A 19,443-nucleotide genomic window follows, 5' to 3' on the forward strand; every position below is an offset into this window, starting at 1 on the left:
TTTTAGGCTTAATAGCATCATCTATAGTGGATCCATTCAGTGTGAGCCAAGCTTCATATGAAGCTGAGAGCAGACCCCTCCAGTAGCATCAACTTCTGTTTTAAGCACAATTCTATCCAAAGAAATGACACAGCTCAGGAAATCTCTTTTAAATCTGTAAGGATGCATGAATGATGCAAGTTCAACAGTTTTGCACTGTTTGAGTTTGGAAAACTTGGTACTTTCCCTGATGGTTGCAGCTCACTGACATAGAGTTTTCTTCTTCCAACCTGAAGAATGCAGGTTGGTTCCTTCAGGAGGCCGTACTCAGCGTTAGCAGCAGTGATGTTCTCTCTTTCCGATTTCCCTGACTGATTTTGGTTGAAATTGGCTTCTGAATTTCATTAGTTAATGCTGTTCTATCTGTCAGCTTTGCTGGTGCTGTCAAAACTGACATTATGGCCTTGATTTAGGTGGTAACAAATTTTCCTTTACTCAACCTCAAAATAAGGTCATTCTTGAAAGAGGGGGAAGGGTCTATTGTAAATAYTTTACATGAATAATATCTGAAAGACTGATTTTGGAGGCTGTCTCTAAATTAATCTCTGCTAAGCTGAAAGTAGTGCAATGTGTAGGTAGGTCTTGATGAGAAAGCTGAACTTTTAGGCATTGAGTTCCTTTATTTCTGCTTGTGGTTGTTTGTTTTGTTTTAAGAGCATTTCCTAAACTCTTTCAGCACGTATCAGAGGAGCTGTTACACGAGCCAACCGGTTATGTCCCCTCTGCAGAAATTCTGGTTATGCAACAGGAGTAGAAAGCTCTTGGAGAGCTGCGCCACTTGGATTTCTCATTCCTGCCTGTCAGCAATGTCAATTATTGCTTCAAGAGGTTAAGATCTCAGCAGAGAAGCTTTGTGAGTCATGTGGTCTCATTTGATAGATAATTACTATAGTCTGCTGATTTTTCTTCCATGTGATCTAAGATGAAATCATGAGGTATGAGGAGAATACTGCAATTTCTTATGACATTTTCTTATGCGAAATTCTGGTAATTCTGCTAGTTTTCTGACACGCTAGGGAAAAGGAAAACTTTTTCCTGTCCTTTTTCTCTTCTGACTTGAACGATCATAGCAATATTATTAGTTATAACCTTTTAGCAACCCAATTTACCATTCCTTGAATAAAGTACAGCGATTCCATCCTTCTATGTGAGTTTGGAGGTGACATTTTCTTGGTTGATTTTCTGAAGCTTAGAGAGTCTAGGCAGGAAATCAAGCTTCAGAATGAAGCTGTTGTTGGGCATTTCATTACTTCTGGTGCAAGACTGTCTCATCTGTGTGTCATGTACATTCATTCTGAATGTGGCTGCTCAACTTACGGAAAATTTCTTGGAACAACTGATCTGTCTTTACCTAGTTGGGAGTACATTGCAGTTACCARCATTTAAAGCGAAAGGGGCACTATTGGCAAGCTTGCGATGGCATGAGCAGTGTCAGAGTTTAAGCAGAATATCATTCACTGCCCTTCCTTGAGTAAATCTCACTGTCAATTTATTTATTTCCCCGGCAGTTAAAAGTTTGCATWAAACTACTACTGAGAAGAGTAAATTCCCTGACCACAATCAAGCACAACTTCAGTAGAGTTCTTGCTGTAATTCTTACTAAATTTCAGTGTTGTTTTAGGCCAAAATCTCCTCTTTATACAAGGCAGATACATAATTCAGTGTCTCTAAAAGCTTAACATATTGTAGTCTTATTTTAATGTCATAAACTTCATTCTATATGTTAGTCTAAGGAGGGATGAATAATAGACATACTAAAGAAAGGTTATTTCCCAAGAAAGAAACTAAATGCTCCCATTCTTCAGGACTTTGTCCTTTTTTTCTGCCAGTGAAAATGCTGTTTTCTGTAAGGTCACCAGCTTCACTTGTCCACTCTAGAATGTAGAGCTGTAGGTTTTTAACATCAACTGATTACATAAAAGATAGCATGAAAATCCGTTTTAATTCTGCTAAATTAACAAGGTGCAAATGTTCCCAAATGACTCAGTCCTGGTAATTGGCAGCATCTTTCTTTTTCCTCCCACCTGTCCTTTTCCCTGTTCTTTTTTCAGTGGCAGGGCTGTGAGCAGGCAGTGCCGGTGCGGGAGCCTCCCGGTGCTCCGCGGATCGCTCCGGTATCCGCACGGTTGTCGTGTGAGAGCCTGGGCTCTCCAGGGACCCAGTTCCCATGGTGAGCCGCCTTCCTGCTCCCTTCTGTGGGCCCTAGAAGATGAACAGTTTCACATCAATAAATTAAAGGTGCTCATTTCATCCTGGCGTGGATCATGCACCTAGGAGCAGCTGTGCAGCATTTCCACATACAGCAAACAGAGCTTGTGCCCTTTTTCACTTGGCAAAACTCTTCTTGTAGCCTGGAGGAGACTGGCTTGCTAACTCGCAAAAGCAGTATTTAAAAGCACTTAGCATCTTTTGTATTTACCTTTTCAGTGCTTTCTGTTAATTCTTAGGCTGAGAGAGAAATAGTGCCCCATYTGAAATATTAATGATGTAGTGAAACTACAGATTTTACTGAGAAAATAGTAAAACAGAAAGCCCTGGGAGAGATGTGATATGCAATCTGTTTTCGGAGGTGTCTGATTGTTTAACACAAAGATGCTAATTTAAGCATCTGCAGAGTTCCTGGCAGAATTTTGATTTTTATTTTAAAGAAAAAGTTCTGCAAATTCTGTTTGAAGGAAGCAAGGTTCTGTGCTGTCTGTCCAGCCTAATTTGGGGAAGTGAGGAAGAGGCAGTCATCCTGAACTGTGAAATGAGAGCAGGCAAGAGACTCCTACCTCCCTAAATATCCAAATGGGGCATTTAAATGCATTGCATATACAGGGCTTCAAGACCACTATTCCAAGCTATTAGGTAGCTAATGAGCTGTTGGTCCTTTTGAACTTAGACTTCTGTAGGCAGATCAACACCATCCCATGCATTTTATTCCCCATGTTTGTGTTTCAGTCTGGTCTCAGTGTTGGCAGTGATTTATAGATTAAAAATCTCCCTTCAAAGATTTTACTGGAGGAACATCAGTACTTAAATTATTTCAGTAACTAAACCATGTCTTATGCACCTAATTTCCCAGCTGCTCTGCTGAATTTTTATTGACATCCCTTACTTTTATGCACATTGCTTCACGAATTGCAGCAGCACATGTTGAAGTATTGTTTTCTGAATTGTTCATTTTTCAAATAATAACTTAACATTTTTAGAAGTAAAAATGACCTAAAATGTGCTTGGACTTACTGTAAACGTCACAATTGCTTTTCTGAGTGTAATTGTGGGTCTGCCCTAATGCAGCTGAATGGTACCAAGATCCAAAAGAGTCTGAATCTGTCAGCTCACACTTCAAGTCTTAAAAACATGTGACTGCTTGTGCTTCAAGATGATAAATAACCTTTTCATGCTCTTAACATGTATTTCAATATTCAGAACCATCTGAAGAATTTTAAACACCTTGTTTATTAATCATTGGCAGTTCCTGTATGCTTTATTTTATTTAGCTTTAATTGTTTTTTTTTCCCTTTTCGTATTCAAGGGCGTTATCCCAGCACAGCTGCTGGGGTAGCTCAGTGGGTTCGGAGCGGGAGGAAGGCAGCCCGCGCGCCCGTCACCTTCCYCGTGACACATCCGTGACTTAACGCTGCGGGAAGCAGCCAGGCAGCCTGCAGAGTCCAGCATGGCCAAAGATGGTCATCAAGCCCAGGCCTTTGGTTTGGATGAAAATTGATTATTAACTGCATTTGCGATTTTTTCTATTATTTAAAGGCCTTTTAAACAAGACCACTCCTTTTTATTTTTTTTTTAATATTATTTTTATTTTGGCATTCTGGAGTTAATCCTTTCTAAACTTTCCCTGTATTTTACATAGACCAACAAAAGAGCTCCCAGTACTTGAGATCAGGTAGCTTTGCCTGAATTAGCACAAATGCTTTCTAAGCATTCTCTTAATATTAAAACCTTTTTTTACATGTTTTGCAAAGGGAATTAAAACCTCTTCAGTTCCAGTAAGTCTCAGAAGAGTCACTTGAATTATTTTTTAGCCAGCTTTTCTCTCTTTCTGAAAACATCTTTCTTTTACAGATTTTCAGCATTCAGTGTGTCTATTGGAACATTATTTTGCATGTGAATTGCCCTTTTTCTTTCTWAATAGGAAATAAAAATAACCTCAAATCACAGAATATAGAAATGTAGACTTTTATCAATCAATAAAGCAACTTAGTTCCCTGAGGCATTCTAATAAATGTTCTCTCTTTTTAAAGGCTCAGCTGTTACCCAAATGCATATTTAAAAGAAAGGTTTTAGTGTCATATATATTGAAGACTTAACTGTCTTGCTAACTAAGAAGTCACTTAACCTTTTGCTCTTGTCTTCATGTTGCAGTATGCCAGGGTTTGGATCCCTGATCCAGAGGAGGTCTGGAAGTCAGCAGAACTTCTCAAAGATTACAAACCCGGAGACAAGGTTCTCCAGCTTCGACTTGAGGAGGGCAAGGTAGGTCTCCACGTTATTTGCAAACTGTTCTTGCTCTTGGCTGGAACCTGGTGTAYCTAACACAGAAAGCTGTGTTGTCAAAATATCTCTATTTATGTAAGTGCAATTATTCTTGTTCACAGATTTTGAGCAGTGTTCTTGTGCGTGCAACTAATCTTTCTGTTTGCAAAAATCGTTTTTTTCTGATTTTTCAAGTACTATTCTTTATTTTTTTTTTTTTATTATTTTTTTTTATCCAGCTCCTTCTCATGTTTAGTTGGATCATCTTTTTATATATATATGCTGTTAAAGCTGTAACCCTAGTTGGATATTCCAGGGTGCTACTAGGGCACTAGTGTTGCAGAAAAAGAACTGTGACTTTAAGCCAAGCATAACCATCAGAAGATTAATAAAGATAAATTTGGTCTAGGATTAATGGTACTGCATACTATATCAGGAAATGATATCTCTACAAAAAGTGTCACATGCCTATACTGAAGGCCTACTATTTTTTTATATATGCCACTGAAATATATTTACATTTTAATATGGAATGATGATGATTGCCCGGATCTTCACAGATGAGAAAAAAGTATATACTGCAGTAGGTCACTTTGTTAGTAATTCTTTACTTCTTACCAGTARGCAGTTTAGATTCTGTTTTTATGCAGTGGTACACATAGTAATGAAGTAGAAATTAACAGATTAGATACAGAAATGCTTTCTAAATATTTTCCTTGAATATTTTCAGTCTTCGAGTCTGTCACATCACTTACAGCACAAGTTGAGTACAAGTTAATTTCCCTACCTCCCACATGTTCCAGAGTATGTGGTGGTGTTACACACTTGGATGTTGCATCTAGTAGATGTAATAGTAGTGTTTGATACTTAAATCATACTGTGTTGGACCAGGAGAAGAGCTGAGTTGAAGATCATTACATCTGTGGACAGATGCAAGAAAAACATCTGCAGTAGAGAGAAATTTATAGCTGCATAATTTTTCATTCTATGCCTTATTTTATGTGTTCTTATTTGTGTTCTCCCAACATTCTCAAATTTTCTGCATCTGAAGCTGACTGAATTGATGAAACTTTATGTTCTGCTTGAGAAGAAAATAATGTGGAAAAAAATAGATTTATGATGTATTTCAGTTTAAGAATAATTTTTGGTAGCAAATATTTAATAGTTWTAAAAATGATATTATGGTTGTATGTTGTGTGTAGAGAATCCTTTTGGGGAAAATTTTAATGATATTTTTGGAGGAAGCAATGCTAATTCAAAGCAGCTTTAGTTTAGCCTGTGTCTTTACAGTTTGGAAATATTTTGCTGGGGAAGAGAGGTTGGACGAGCTGAATGAGAAAACATTAAAAAAAAMCCCACATTTTTTTCGACATAGGATATCTATTTATTTTTCAGGACTTGGAATATTGCCTAGATCCAAAGACCAAGGAACTCCCTCCCTTGCGGAACCCTGACATCCTTGTTGGTGAAAATGACCTCACAGCTCTGAGTTATCTCCACGAACCTGCTGTTCTCCACAACCTCAAAGTTCGATTTATCGACTCCAAACTCATTTACACCTATTGTGGTAAGTGCCCTCTTTTTACCCCATAGGGTATCTTTACAGAGAGTAACRTAGATGAGGGAGGAAAAAAGCCGATTATTGATACGTGTGCTTTTAACTTGCAGTATTTTAGTGACAGGCCGTGTCGGGACGTTCGTGTGAAAGGTCTTGTGCTTTGTGTCCCCTGGCTGCCCAAGCAACAGTCTCTGCTGCCATTAGTGCCGCTGTGTCTGCCAGTGCCGCTGTGCCGGTCCCGTAAGAGAGCCTGCCTGGTTTGGGGTTGGTTTGCTTGCAAATGTGGATTGTGTTTAGCCTGGTTTGAGAGGCGTTCTAAAGGAATGTGTTGTCTGCTAGTTTTGTTTTGCTGTGTTTTGGAAAACACTGTTGTTTTCATGGTTTTCCCAGTGCTTCTTTTGTTGGCAGTTTGGCTGATTTTATGCAGCCAAATGGCTGCAAGGCCTTTTACTCTTTCTGGAGCTCAGTGATTTGCCAAAAAGCTGGCATTGTAGAGCTTGATTAGCCTCTTGGCTTCCAAACGAGACTCAGTGGAGAATTCTCAGAAATGCCTGCTGGATTTGCTGGAAACGTGTGGGTTAGGTAGCCTTGGGGTTCCAGGTAATCAAAGGGGAGGTTTAATACTAATGAGCGCATGGAGAAATACATTCTGGTGAGCATATGCTGACTTGGGATGTAGGTAAATGTACCGTATCTTATAGAATAAATTAAATAACTGCAAAATTTTAAGCTTATCTTTTAGAAACCTGAGGCTTGGGCTGTGGACATTCATTTTTCAAGTCACTCGCTCAGTCTTCATCTGAAGCGTTTGTGACTTCCTCTCCAGCAAAGGTTTCTAGCTTAGAGCTCTGCCCCTGGAATGTGCCCCTTCATCTGCCCCAGGCAGCAGTAGCCAGGCGGGTTCACGTCCATGGTGAACGTGGCTTAAGTTAAACCCATGAGTTAGCCTGCAGGAGATGGAGAAAAACCTTCATCCACCAAGCATGTTATGGTAACGTTATTTTCAACCAGCAGATGCAGATATGGGCTGGCCATGTGTCCACAGCCTTAGAATTTAAGTCAACTGTTCTGTCTTTGGAGTAAATTCTTCAAAATTTGACTTGCAGGTTAGCTGAATTCTTAAACAGAAGATTTTTTTTTTTTCCCCCTAGTTGAAAGGCAGCCTTTCACCTGAATGTTGGGATTATTTCCCAATTCTGTTTTACTGCTGAGAATATGAAATGAAGAATTAATGAAGTTAGTTGGACAGTTCTGAAGGGAATGTTACCTGCTTTGCAGGAGGGCAAATTTTAATTTGAATCAACAAATTATTTATTTTAATATTCAGCTGGTCCTTAGATTGAAAAGAGCTGGTACTGCTTATTTTGGGTGTATGTAAGAATAGCCAAAAGAGTAACCATGGAGTTTAGCTTAATGTAATTCTGTACAATAAAAYGCATGTAAATAACCTGTGAAGGGACATGATATTTCTTATGAAAAATCAATATGATTGAATGAATATTTATGATTTAATGAATATTATTTAATGAATAAGTTTATTATAAATTAAGTTTATACATTATTAATATACATGAATAATATAAATTATAAAGTGTATAAATTTATAGCTTTAATATAAATTATTCTGAATTATAYCCATGTGAGATGCATTGATTCAAATGTGGAATAGAAAACATGAACTCTGGCAGGAAGGTGCCGCTGCAGGAGCCCAGCCTGTGGCAGAGCCGTCAGTCCCAGGTGCAGGGTGGGCACAGTCGCTGCTCCCTTGGGATAACGGGGGTAGAAAGCGCTGCCCTGATCTGGATCCTTCAAGCAAACACTAGGATGTAAACCTGTTAATTCCTCCTCCTGTGGAGCCCAGGCCACCTTGGGTTAAGAACAGAAAAACCTCTCATTTTGCTTCCTTGCTTTATTGATGGTGTTAGGAATTGGAGCATGGTTCTTGTTCAGTGCTCAGAGCCCTGGAAAATCCCCAGGGCCGCGTGGTTGTCTGTGCTCCTGGAGTGTGTTGAAGGGAGGTAAGAGTGAGCATTTTCCCCTGCGCATTTCTGAGTGCTGACAAATCCCCCAGGGACCCTCGGGAGCCAGGAGAGCTTCTCAGGATTTTTCCTAATGCCAGACAGTTTTCTGTAATTCCTACTGGTAGCGTCGCAGGAGCCTCGGGGAAGCCATCTCCTCTGCTACGAGGGGCTGTGCCCTGCTCTCCTGTGGAGCTCCCAGGGGCTGGTGCCCGTGTGTGAAGGTGTCCTGGGTCCCTAGTTTCTGCCAGCTGCCTCCAGGACACAGCACAAGGCAGGAGCAGAGGAGCCAAGGAGTAAACAAGCAGCAGAGGCCCCTGCGCCGCTCTGGAGAGACCTGCCGTTGTCCCCAGGCCTTCCCCATGGTTTAGTTGTGCTGTGGCTGTGCTGCAGTTTGGGTGGGCTTGTTGGGCTTTGCAGAAGAGGCCACCGTGCCCTGGACATGTCCAGGCACTGCCTGCTGCAAAGTGYTGCCAACATATATTCGTCCTAGGTTGTATCCCCTATGGCAATCCAGCCTGATTTTGTTATCCCGTCTAGTTTTCTTATCGCACCCGGTCCCGAGCCTTTGCATGTTTCCTCATCTTTGTGCTTCAGCCAAAATAAGGATGTTAGCAAGAATTTGTCCCATTTGGCCCGGCCGGGCTGGCTGGTTTGGTGCTGCCRGGCTGGCTGCCTCCGAGCTCCCGGCTTGCTTCTTTTCCACTGCAGCTGATGGTCCCCGCAATGTTCTTTAAAGAAAACTTACCTTTTCTTATACCATAATTTCAAAGTGTAGATGTTCAAAACTGACACCCAAATCCTTCCACAAGTCTGCTAGTACTGAGGTCCTTTATTTTCCCTTCCCAACCCCCTTTATTTCTTGGCTCATCATTAAAGCATTTGAACTTGGCATAATTTTTTACAGACACTTTTAACTCGCATCCCTGAGTCATTTCAGTGGAATCATGGCTGATGGAAAAACACCGAGTCTAGTTAAATGTGCATACATGATGTGCAGTTTGTGGGAATAGATCAAGCCTCTTASATGTTTTCTTGAAATATATTCTGTTGTTGTTCAGTGTTTTTGCTGTGGTGTGTGCTGCTTTTGTAAGTGCATGGTGRGATTGAAAAAGGGGGTGATATTCGCAGCAGCAGAGACAGGTTATAGTTGCCTTCTCTCAACTTTTGCATGGAAAATGTCGTAAATAGAAATCACAGCTATCGGGTCTGCACAGAAGACCCCAGAACCACACTTGGGAAGCAAACTTCCCAAGTTTGGGAATGTGTGTGAATGTGTGTGAATTTGGGGAAATGTATTGAGTACCGTGGGAAGGATTTTGGTACGTGTTCATCAGCAACCAGTTGGTCCAAGAGGAGGTTAATAGTGCTCTTGTATGGTCATCATGCAGYCACTTGCACCCATGTGACACTTTCAGGTCCTGAAATATGTATGTGGGAAGAAAATCCATTTAAAACATGGGCATAGGTAATATTAGAGTTTCTTCCCCCCTGCTCCTGTTAYGCTGCTTTATGCCTGCTGGCTCCAGGAGAGAGACTTGGGAAAACAAAGTTSTTCCTGGGATGTTTTCTATAATAAGGTACAAGCAGACTTTTCCTGCAGGTTTTGTATATGTATCTGAGGTCAGACTAAAGATCTGTTGAAGTCAACATCAAGTCCTTGTTCTTCTATAGCTAGTATTTTTATAAAACATAAAAGGTAGTTTATTTGCGATTCAATCCATATTTGTTTTAATACAAGTGTWAATAACCTCTTCTGATTGATTTGCTTTCTAGGTATTGTCTTAGTGGCCATAAATCCTTATGAGCAACTGCCCATCTATGGCGAAGACATCATCAATGCCTACAGTGGCCAGAATATGGGGGATATGGATCCGCATATCTTTGCGGTGGCTGAAGAGGCATATAAACAGATGGCCAGGTTAGTAGGACACGAGTCTTGAATTTGTTGCTTTTCTAAAAAAATACAAGATTAAAAGTTTCTGACCAACTGACATTTTATTTACAATTTGTGAAATATTTTACCATCTGCCTTTCATTCGTTGTTTCAGTAAATTTCACAAGAGGATAAGGTGYCTCAAAGTAGCGAACAGTAAAACATGGTGAGCACCGTAAAGACTATGCCTGCTGTCAGAAGGGACCTTTGATTAGCAAAATATGGACCTACTTTCCAATCATCAACAGCTTTTTAAAGACAAAAATGCTAGATTAACTGTGTTACATTTATAATAGGTGTTGACAAAAGAAAGCAATTATATAGCTTGCAAATGACCTTACTGTTGGAGTCTCCTGCTGATGTCAGTAAGGAAACAGCGATGGGATTTGCCTGTGACTGTTACTGACTCTAATTATGAGGGAAGAAGGACAGATTGCCCCGGGATTGCCTGAAAACAGGGCAGGTACCCATGATTACAGTGCTCTAAGGAATTGTGAGGACTGTATGGGAAATATATATATATTTTTCTTAGCATTGTATGAAAACAAACTCATCGTCCCAGGAAAAATACTTCCGAGAACCTATTCTTCCCCTTTAGTCCATGAACGTGCCAGATGAATCATTTTCCATTTTATTCCTGGGATTATCTTTTGGGTGTCGTGTGGTCTGTGGTTAACAGAATGATTTGTAATAGTCCCACTGTTCAGCTGGAAGAAGCTGATGGATTTTTCCTTATTGGCAGTACCCCTTGATCCAGTGAATCAAGGAAAAGACTCCGTGATCTCTGAAGTAATTGTGATGGTCCTCAAACTGTACTGCAGGAGAGGGAGGCAAAAGGCACATTGTTTGAAAAGAATGAAGAATTCATCTTTAAAATTAGCTATTTGTTCATTTTAGAATTCATGTGAGAGTAAAATGAATGAATAAAATACTCCATACCCACATACAGCATCTCAAAAGAACATTGCAGTATTTCCTGATTTAGGGCAGTTGCAGAACAGCTACTGTTTAAAAAATACTCTCCGCTTGCAATCTTGTATGGCAGATGTGGAGTGTTGCCATTAGCTGCCTTCTGCTAAGATAAAAGGCCCACAGATTGGCATGAGATTGTAAAGGCAAAACAGTGGATCATGAGAGTCATATCTGCATTGTGGCTTTTTCAGTTTAGATCACTGTTGTTTTACAGATACTATTAATCGAGTCCTCCTAGCTCCTGTAGGAAATAGGAGTTTATCAGTGCAGTGTTACACCTGAGGCACAGCAGCCTGTTGCTCTAAGAGGAATGTAGTTGAGACCCGCAGAAACTCCTCGCCAGGAGGAGGCTGCAGGGGGATCTTGGTGCACAGGCTGCCTTGGCTGCTGTTCAGAAGAGGCTGATCTCTTCCTAGTGCTGGATTGCCCTTATTGTATTAACTTGCTAGTACCTGGTGTATGGAGGAGCTTGCTATTGTCCACAGCTGCGTTCGCTCCCCTTTCCTCCTGGGGCACGAAGGAGCACTCAGGGGGCTGTGATTTGGACCAAAGTTTCTGCTGTGGTTTTCCCTTTTTGCATTAATTGCCTCCTCTACGACTCCAGGTGCTCCCTCCAGCAATTCTGCTTTCCTGAAGAGTTGCAAATGAGATGTGAGAGAAGTTTCTTTTAAAATCAAATGATGAAAAATTAAGAAAGCATAGAAATGATCTCAAATAATCCCGTAACCTTAATAAAATACGCCCTTGTGCGTTGACAACCTTAGAAACAATTTGTTATTCTTTTATGAATAGATGACTGTATTTCCTCAGTGCAGAATGAAATCTGAGCACACAATGAGAACTAATGCAATTCCTCAACACTGAAGTAACAATTTCCTTGTTCATGTAAATTSCCATATATACATAAACATGTATATACATTGTTCATGTATACAATGCTTATTTCATTTTCTCTCTCTAATTTTGTGTGTGTTTGTTTTAAGAATTCTTTTGTCATTCAGGCTTCTTGGGTCATATTTTCTAATGCTGTTCCCAAATCCTTAGATGTTTTTCCTTCCCTTTAACATCAGTGATACTTTCTACATTCTGGGTTCACCTTTTATTCCTGAGCTATAAAGTTAAAAGAAAAAGGATGCACAAACTAACATTTCAGCAGTTGGTTGTTTAAAAGTCAAAATCAGATTGTGTCTTAGATGATTTCATTAAAGCTTTGGTAATTGTATTAAATATTCATACAGTAGCTATGCTTATAGCAATAATCTACTTATATGAACGTACTTGGCAAGATTTATTTTTCTATTGTCTCTAATCTTTCCTAACTCCGTGTTTAAGTGATAAATGAACTGATTAGTCATGAGCTTGCCTATCGGTAAAGCTTTGGTGGGCACCTGTAAATACTTCTTACTGCTTGTACCTTCTTGATATTTTGTGTTGTAACGATTTAGAATTTGTTCTTACCAGCTTCATCACTGCCCCTGTTGTAACTGAGAGGCTTCTTCCTGCTATTTAGTCATAACCAAATGATTTCTCCGGTCTCCTTCCTTAGCCAGTGCTTCATGACCACAGTCAGGGGAGCTAGTGGCTGCAAACTGTATGACTGCAGTGCAGAAATGCCAGAGCTCAGGTCTGACTTCTGAAGGAAAAGAGACATTCAGCCACCGCTTGAGTTCATGCTAATATAAAGCATAAAGATACCTTTTGTACGTGAGCCCTGCTGCATGAAGAGAGCTCAGCTTTGTGGTATTTATGGCCTGTGGGCCATTGTGCACGTTTAGGAATCTTATTTCATGTTTTCAACTGGAGTCTGTCAACAATTTTCAGTGGAGGATGAGCATAAAGGAGCATAGCCGCTCTTTACCGAGAGCAGATAAATAGCAGATTATTGTTTGTTCAGTAGGTTAGTGCCCTTTTCAGCTCAAGAAAATGTGCACAACTTTTTAGAACTGCTTTTATGTTGGGCCTCTCTCTCTTATCCATATCTTGGCACATTGTTCCTTTTCTCTTTCCCATTCTCGTGCAGTTTCTCTGCACAGACTAACAGCTTAATTTTCCCTGCTTATCCTTTCCTCTCCTCAAAAAAGCACCAGTAAGCAATGAATTAATTTTACAATTACATTTAAATGGTAATAGACTTAGGATTATATACCCCAGTTCCTCAGAGTTAAGTTATTTGGAATGGGACTTTTTTTTTGCATTTGTCSAGGACTCTGGACAATTGCATGGCTGTCCAGAGTGCATGCTGCAAGATTTCAGGGCATCTCTCTTCCTGCCCTGCAAGCAGGGAGGTGATRCCTCAGCTGGTGGGACACTGCAGGGCAAGCGGGATCTCAGATGGGATCCTCCCTGAGGGCCTGGAAGAAGCCAAGGGGTGCAGAGCTCCCCTTCTGCCCCTGAGGTTTCATGCCTCCTATTTTAGGGGCCGCTGTGGCTCTGTAAAAACAACTGCAGCCCAATTATGCAGCTTCTGGGAAGGCCTGGGCCTCTATTCAGACCTGTCTTCTCACGATACATTGAATTTAGGGGAGAGGAAGACATTCCCCATTCTGGCTTGTGGGCAGAGCCCACCCTCTGAAAGGTGGTGGGAAGTACATGAACAAAGTGGATCTTGGAGTCCACCACAGCCCAGTCTCTGGTCAGTTTAAAATACAACTGGATGGCACTGAGGATTATTTGAGACTGCTTAAGAGTCTGTGTAAGTAGTTCTTACTGCCAAACATGTACATTTATTATCAGGCAGGGTGGGCTTGCCTTTGTTGGGAGTCTTGTCCTTCAGTTTCTGTTTGTCCATTTTGGAGTGCATGTAAGTCAGGGTGTGGGTACGTGGATGTATCTGATTRATTTGAGCAAACTTATAAGGAGACTCAGAACTTTGATAGTGTTGGGAAGCTGGTAAGTCTAACTCATACATGGGACCCCTTTTGCCATATGGTAAGAATATATTGCAATATGGAAGCTAATCTATATTTTTATCAATACCTCAGTGGTCTGTTTTTTCCATTTCAGTGGCTGATGGCAGGTACAGCAGGCCAGTGCTTTTCAACTTAGTAAACTAAGGTGGCCATTGCATTCTGTTAATGAGTAGAGTTGTCTAGCGAAATGCAAGTTGAAAATAATGTCTGGAAATGATTACATTCTGATGAAGTCCTTATAAAACTCAGCAAATTCCAGAATGGAAAGCAACATCGTTGAGTCAGTCTGCAGAATTTTGCTTTTTCTGTTTGGACAAAGCCTGATGATTTATTCAGTGTTAATGTGTATCTTTTTTGTTAAATTATTTTTAATAAGCAGGTGTCTTGTCTGTTTTGAGTTATTTGTGGCATGTTGCTCATGGCTCTCAGTTGTATAAAGATTTTATATATCACTTTTTTTWAAAAAAAGCAAGTTGGTGAGCTGTGAGTAGGTGTTTTGAAAGCACCTTGACTGACAGGCTCCAGTCATCCCAAGCCTCCCAGAATGATGCCCCCATGTAAAAATGCACATTTGTTCAGCAGCTTCTTTGCCTCCAAGTGCTTCATAAATGCATAAGCTGTTCTCCCCTGCCAAGACTTGAGAGGGGGATGATTAACCACTTGTCATGGATCTCTGTTTAGTTGTGAAATGAGAGCCTGCTATAATGGACCCTGTTCAAACGTCCAGCAGCAGCATTTGACATACAGCTTTTCAGATGAAATACTTATTCCATGGAGAGAGGTGGCTCTTTTGGGGCTGTGTTGTTAAAATAGAATGGAAATGGAAATAATACTTTCTGGAGAAAGCAAATTTTGTGAATACAGAAGAAACTCTCCTGCTCGGGTCTGCCTTTTCTCTGGTTTTATGAGTACAAGAGACCAGATACAACAGTCAAGTTGACATAACACGAAGATCCTATTTCTTTTATCAGTGATTATTTTTAGGCAGCAGAAGGGTTAAGCCTGGTCTTAATGGAAAGCTAGAGTTCATGCAAGGTGTCCTGCTGGTAGCTAAGCAATAAGCTTCAGTAAACTGTTGCAGGAGTGACCTCTGGCTAATCCCTAGATAAATCAGGTTGGTGGTGCTGGCTCATCTCTGTGCCCCTCGCCGGTGTAAYCTGTCATGATCTTGCGGCATGTGCTGACCTCGGTTTTCCCCATTTGTGTGTGTCAAGAGATGCTGCGGTGAATTCATTATCTTTCCAGCTTTTGGCATTTTTACAGTTACGATCTGTATTTCTTGGATACAGTTAAAATGGCAATTGGTGTGACTTGTTCATTTTAAAAAAGTACATCTGTTGGGCTTGAGAGTATTCCAGTGTTTGTAGTGAATGGTTGTTGTACAGAGCCATAGGATGCTTAAGAAAATGAGGTCTTTTGGAGTGTCTGAGCTGGTAACTGAATCCAACTCTAGAGAATTTGATTATAATGCTAATATTTCACCTTTGTGTGGCAGTTTCCATGAGCAGGTCTCAGGGCTGTTCACAGAGAGCAGTATCGTTATTTCCATTTTCCATCTTGGAAGTCCCCCTTTAATGTCTAATTATTTAATTGTATCACCGTGATACAGTGTGAGAGTAGAGTATGTGATTGATCGGGTTGCATTTTAATTTTATGGTAGCATTCTCCTCAGGATAATTAGTTTTCGCTGTATGATTATTAACCTGGTAGATTTTGCCTGACTCCATGTGTAGGGGAACTCTGTGCTGGGAAACATCCACTGCATAATAATGTSTGCATTTACAGAAGGCTTCTGGCTTTGCAGAGACCTTACGAGCCTTGTCTAAATATGTAATGTCATACATATTAATCCTGTAATGTCAGTCTAAATATTCTCGTTTTTATGAGAGAAAAGACTAAGGCAGAGGTGGTGCTGTGGCCGTTTCCGTGTTGCCCTGGAGTTCCTCTTGGCTTTTAGCTTGCAGTCCCGTCTCCAACGTGTTCTCCAGTGGCAAAAGAAGGTGTCCTTGAGAAATGCTGTTATGACAGAAGGCTTAAGCAGTAGTTAAACAGGAAATGCATTTAGAAACGCAGTGAAAGGAYATGGTTTAATACTATTGAATGAATAATTTTAGAAAAAAAGTACTGATGAGTCAGGACCGGTTGTTGTGACTCAAGCTGCAGTTGAACGTGAATTGTTAACACGTAGCTTCCATAAAGACCAGGGTGTTTCAGGTCCCAGCATGTTAGATGCAGGTAGCCAAGGTAAGCTGGTGAGTGCACAGTGTGCAGATGGATAAACTGGGAAATGAAACTGCTTAGTTCTTTGGAAGAAATGACTCTTGTTTCTAGGGCATAGTCACTAAGAGGTGTGAGTGTCTGTCTGTGTGTATATATAGATATATAAAAATTTTGTATCACATTGCCAGCAAATGTCTCAAACCTTTCATTTTTTAATAAAAATCCTTAGTGCTTACGTAGCACTCTGAATAACCTGGACGTTTTATTAAGGGTAGCTTGTTGATCCAGGCCACGGCTTCAGCTGTGTGTCACCAAGCCAAGGCGGCTGTCAGCACAGGCAGGAAGAAGAAACCACTAAAAAAGAAGGAAACCACTAAAAAATGAGAGAAAAGGGAGTTTAGGTGGAAGTGCAGCGTTGGCGCAGCAATAATCAGTGGTGAGGGGTTGCAGGGGATGTCTCCGGAGCAGGGGGTCTCCAGGGAAAGGGCGCAGTGGGATGTGGAAGGACAGTGGGAAGATGTTTGCTGCATGTCAGCACAGGCAGCAACTGCAAGGTGAGCAGGCAAAACCAGGGTGCCCTTGTATATCAGGGAGGCCAGAGAGCCAAATCCCGAAGCCAGGCGATAATGGAAATTATTTAGAGCTGCAAAGAATTGTGTGATTAAAATAGTTTGTTTGGAAGGTTAATGAAGGGCAGAATCCTGYCTCCTGCGCTGCATGTGATGGGTCACAGGAAGGGTCCCCCAGCCTGGAATTAGCCCCTCTCCCTGCCCAGTGTTTTCTCCTTTGGTCTGAGGGCAATAGAAAAATCACTTAGTGAATTCTTTTTTATTTATTGAATAGTTAAAGTACGTAGAAAGCCAACCCTGGGCTTGTAGAGTTGCCAGTTTTCGTAATGGCTCCAAGCAGGTGCTGCCCATCCCGGGCCGGGTTTCGAAGGCCCCTGCGCTGCGCAGGTGCTGCTGAGTGTCCGGCCTTGTCTGCGGCCCCGGAACCCCGTTCCTGAGCAAAGGAAAAGCTGAATGTGTCRCACCGAGTTGCAGTAAAACGTCCTGAGCTGGGGGATTTTATTGCTGACTTTYATCTCGCGATCTGTGCAAAAGGCAATGTCGGCCTTTCAAAAAATCAAGTAACTGCAGCAGCAGCCAGGACAGGATTGAACCTGTCACCCGGCAGGATGTGGGACCCGGAGCGGGCAGGGGCTGCTGAGAGCACCAAGCTCTGCACAACTGCAGGTAAGAGGGGCTGGAAGGGTCTTTTAACGCAGCCCCAGATGCAGCTTTGTGCCTGTGAGTAAAAGCTTGGAGAGCAGCTTTGGGGAGAGGAGCAGCCTGGAAAGGGCTTCAAACTGCGAGTGAAAGGACCCTCGCTGCCTGGGGTGTTCCACATAATCCTGCTGAATAAGGAGGGCTGCATTAAAATCTAGCTGTAGYAGAAAATACGAGTGCATTCTGGTTTCAAGTTTGCCATCACTGATATTTTTAGGAAAGTCAGACCTACTTAGTGAGACTTCAGAAATGATGTGCAAAACCTTATTACATCTTATGTCTTGGCTTTGCACTTCTCCCTCTGATATCTCCCTCATGCTTTACTTTTCCCCTGCATTTGTTTACTGTAAATCTTCTAKGCTGAAAAAGCCCCAGCCCTTTCATGAAAGTGGTTCCTTCAGCCATCCCTGGCTGGCCCACTGGGAATGAAATATTCCTTCCTAGATGACTTAATAAGTTGAACAAGCAGCTTTCTGTGAAGGTCACAAAGTGTTCAATATGAGACGTCTTAATTTCCTATTGATATCTGATGRAAGCTGATGGATTTCTCAAGGACGGAGCTAAAAATCTTTTCTGTGGGGAAATTATTTCAAGGAGGGCTCTTGATTTAACAGCATTTTAATGAAACTAAAAAGCATTTGGTGAAACACTTCCCATCAAGACTTCTGAGTTGCTCATGTCAGTAAAATCAGTCCTATAGTTGCATCAAGTATCCATAGATTGTTTCTCCTGTAAACCAGTTGTCAGTCTAAAATACTGTGATTTTTACCAGTKAAAATTTTAGAATTAGTTAAATATTAAGTAAATAGTAAAAATATTGAATTCAAGAGGGTTAACATTGAGTTGCTGGTGGCAGGCCTATGAATTAGTTTGATGATCTAAGATTACTTGGGGAAATACCAAATAGTAAAGAAAGCCATAACTCTGTTAGCCTTCCATAGTACTGGGAAACTTCCAAGGGGTTTCATTTCTGTTTCATTTAAGGGTTTGGAAATGGTGTAGTATYAGATCTAATTCTATGTTCTCATAACATTAATAGCTACCTATAGCTCTGTAAGTTATTTGAGGTAACTGATGAAGCAACTGTAATGATACTTGGGACTTAGAGCTGCTTTTGTTTTTTAGTGCATTGCAAAAGCTTAATCGTATAAGCAAAAAAATACTTGGWATTGCTTCCTGTGCTCCTGTGTCTGCTATGGGAGCCTCACAGGAGGAAAGTGTTCTCCAATAAGTTGGCTTGTTAAGTCATCCTGTTGATACAGATACAAAGATGAGTGAATASCTTGACTCTGGAGACAGCAGACTGGTCACAAATATGGTACTGGGCTGTGGAAGGGTTCMTTCCAGCACATGGGGTTCCTTCAAAACGTGTGAACTTTCTTAGTTCACAATTCTCTTTGCCTTGCTGGTGCCAGTTGCTCAGGTCCTCTGCACACGCAGGTACTCCCATCTTTGCACGGTTTGAAATTCCGTTTACCAATGTGGAGTGTGTGTGTGGGGAAAACCCACACAAGGTGAGTTTTGTCGATCCTTGTTTGATCCTTGGGGCTTAGTGTGGCTGCAACTAATGGAAATAGAGCAAGATTTCAAATATGCTAGATTGTGGAACCTGAGTTTTCATTATTGTCACAGCTTTTTAGAAGTTACTTGCATTGTTTTCTCTGCTGCTCTAGCTCAGCTGTAGAACGACATAACATTGAGAAAGCAAAATTAAGTTCTTCTCTGTCTTTGATAGGCATGACACACATTAATGTTAGTGGTAGTTACGTATGTATGTTAAAAAYGGAATCTATCCCAAATGTTGCCTGAGTCACAGGTTCCCCCCTTGGGATTTTGTGTCAAGTTAGGTTTTAGTGTTCTTTGATCATTCRAAATTCACTGTTTTGAAAATGCAAAGCAATTAAAAGCTCCTCAGTCACAGAGCTGCAGTAGAGGAACTGCAGTGGGATAATGTAGGCCAGGCTGTCATTGCTAGATTAAGTAAAAGCTGTCTATTATGATCCTGGCCCTGTACTGAAGCAGTGTGAGGTCTGGGCTGAAGGTTCAG

At 41.1% G+C, this 19,443-nt stretch overlaps 1 protein-coding gene across 2 annotated transcripts in view; it reads left to right on the forward strand.

Moving 5' to 3' along the window:
- Window positions 1-4,395: 4,395 nt before the first annotated feature.
- MYO5A (myosin VA) overlaps window positions 4,396-19,443 on the forward strand; it is a 71,760-nt gene continuing 56,712 nt past the window's right edge. For both annotated transcript variants that reach the window (XM_026045797.1, XM_026045798.1), the window contains exons 1-3: window positions 4,396-4,515; window positions 5,911-6,082; window positions 9,868-10,012. In XM_026045797.1, the coding sequence (XP_025901582.1) occupies window positions 4,396-4,515; window positions 5,911-6,082; window positions 9,868-10,012 (437 nt within the window). The remainder of the gene's footprint in view (window positions 4,516-5,910; window positions 6,083-9,867; window positions 10,013-19,443) is intronic.

The sequence above is a fragment of the Nothoprocta perdicaria genome, unplaced genomic scaffold (genome assembly GCF_003342845.1).
Source record: "Nothoprocta perdicaria isolate Ctin4 unplaced genomic scaffold, notPer1 scaffold_41, whole genome shotgun sequence".
Classification (NCBI taxonomy): domain Eukaryota; kingdom Metazoa; phylum Chordata; class Aves; order Tinamiformes; family Tinamidae; genus Nothoprocta; species Nothoprocta perdicaria.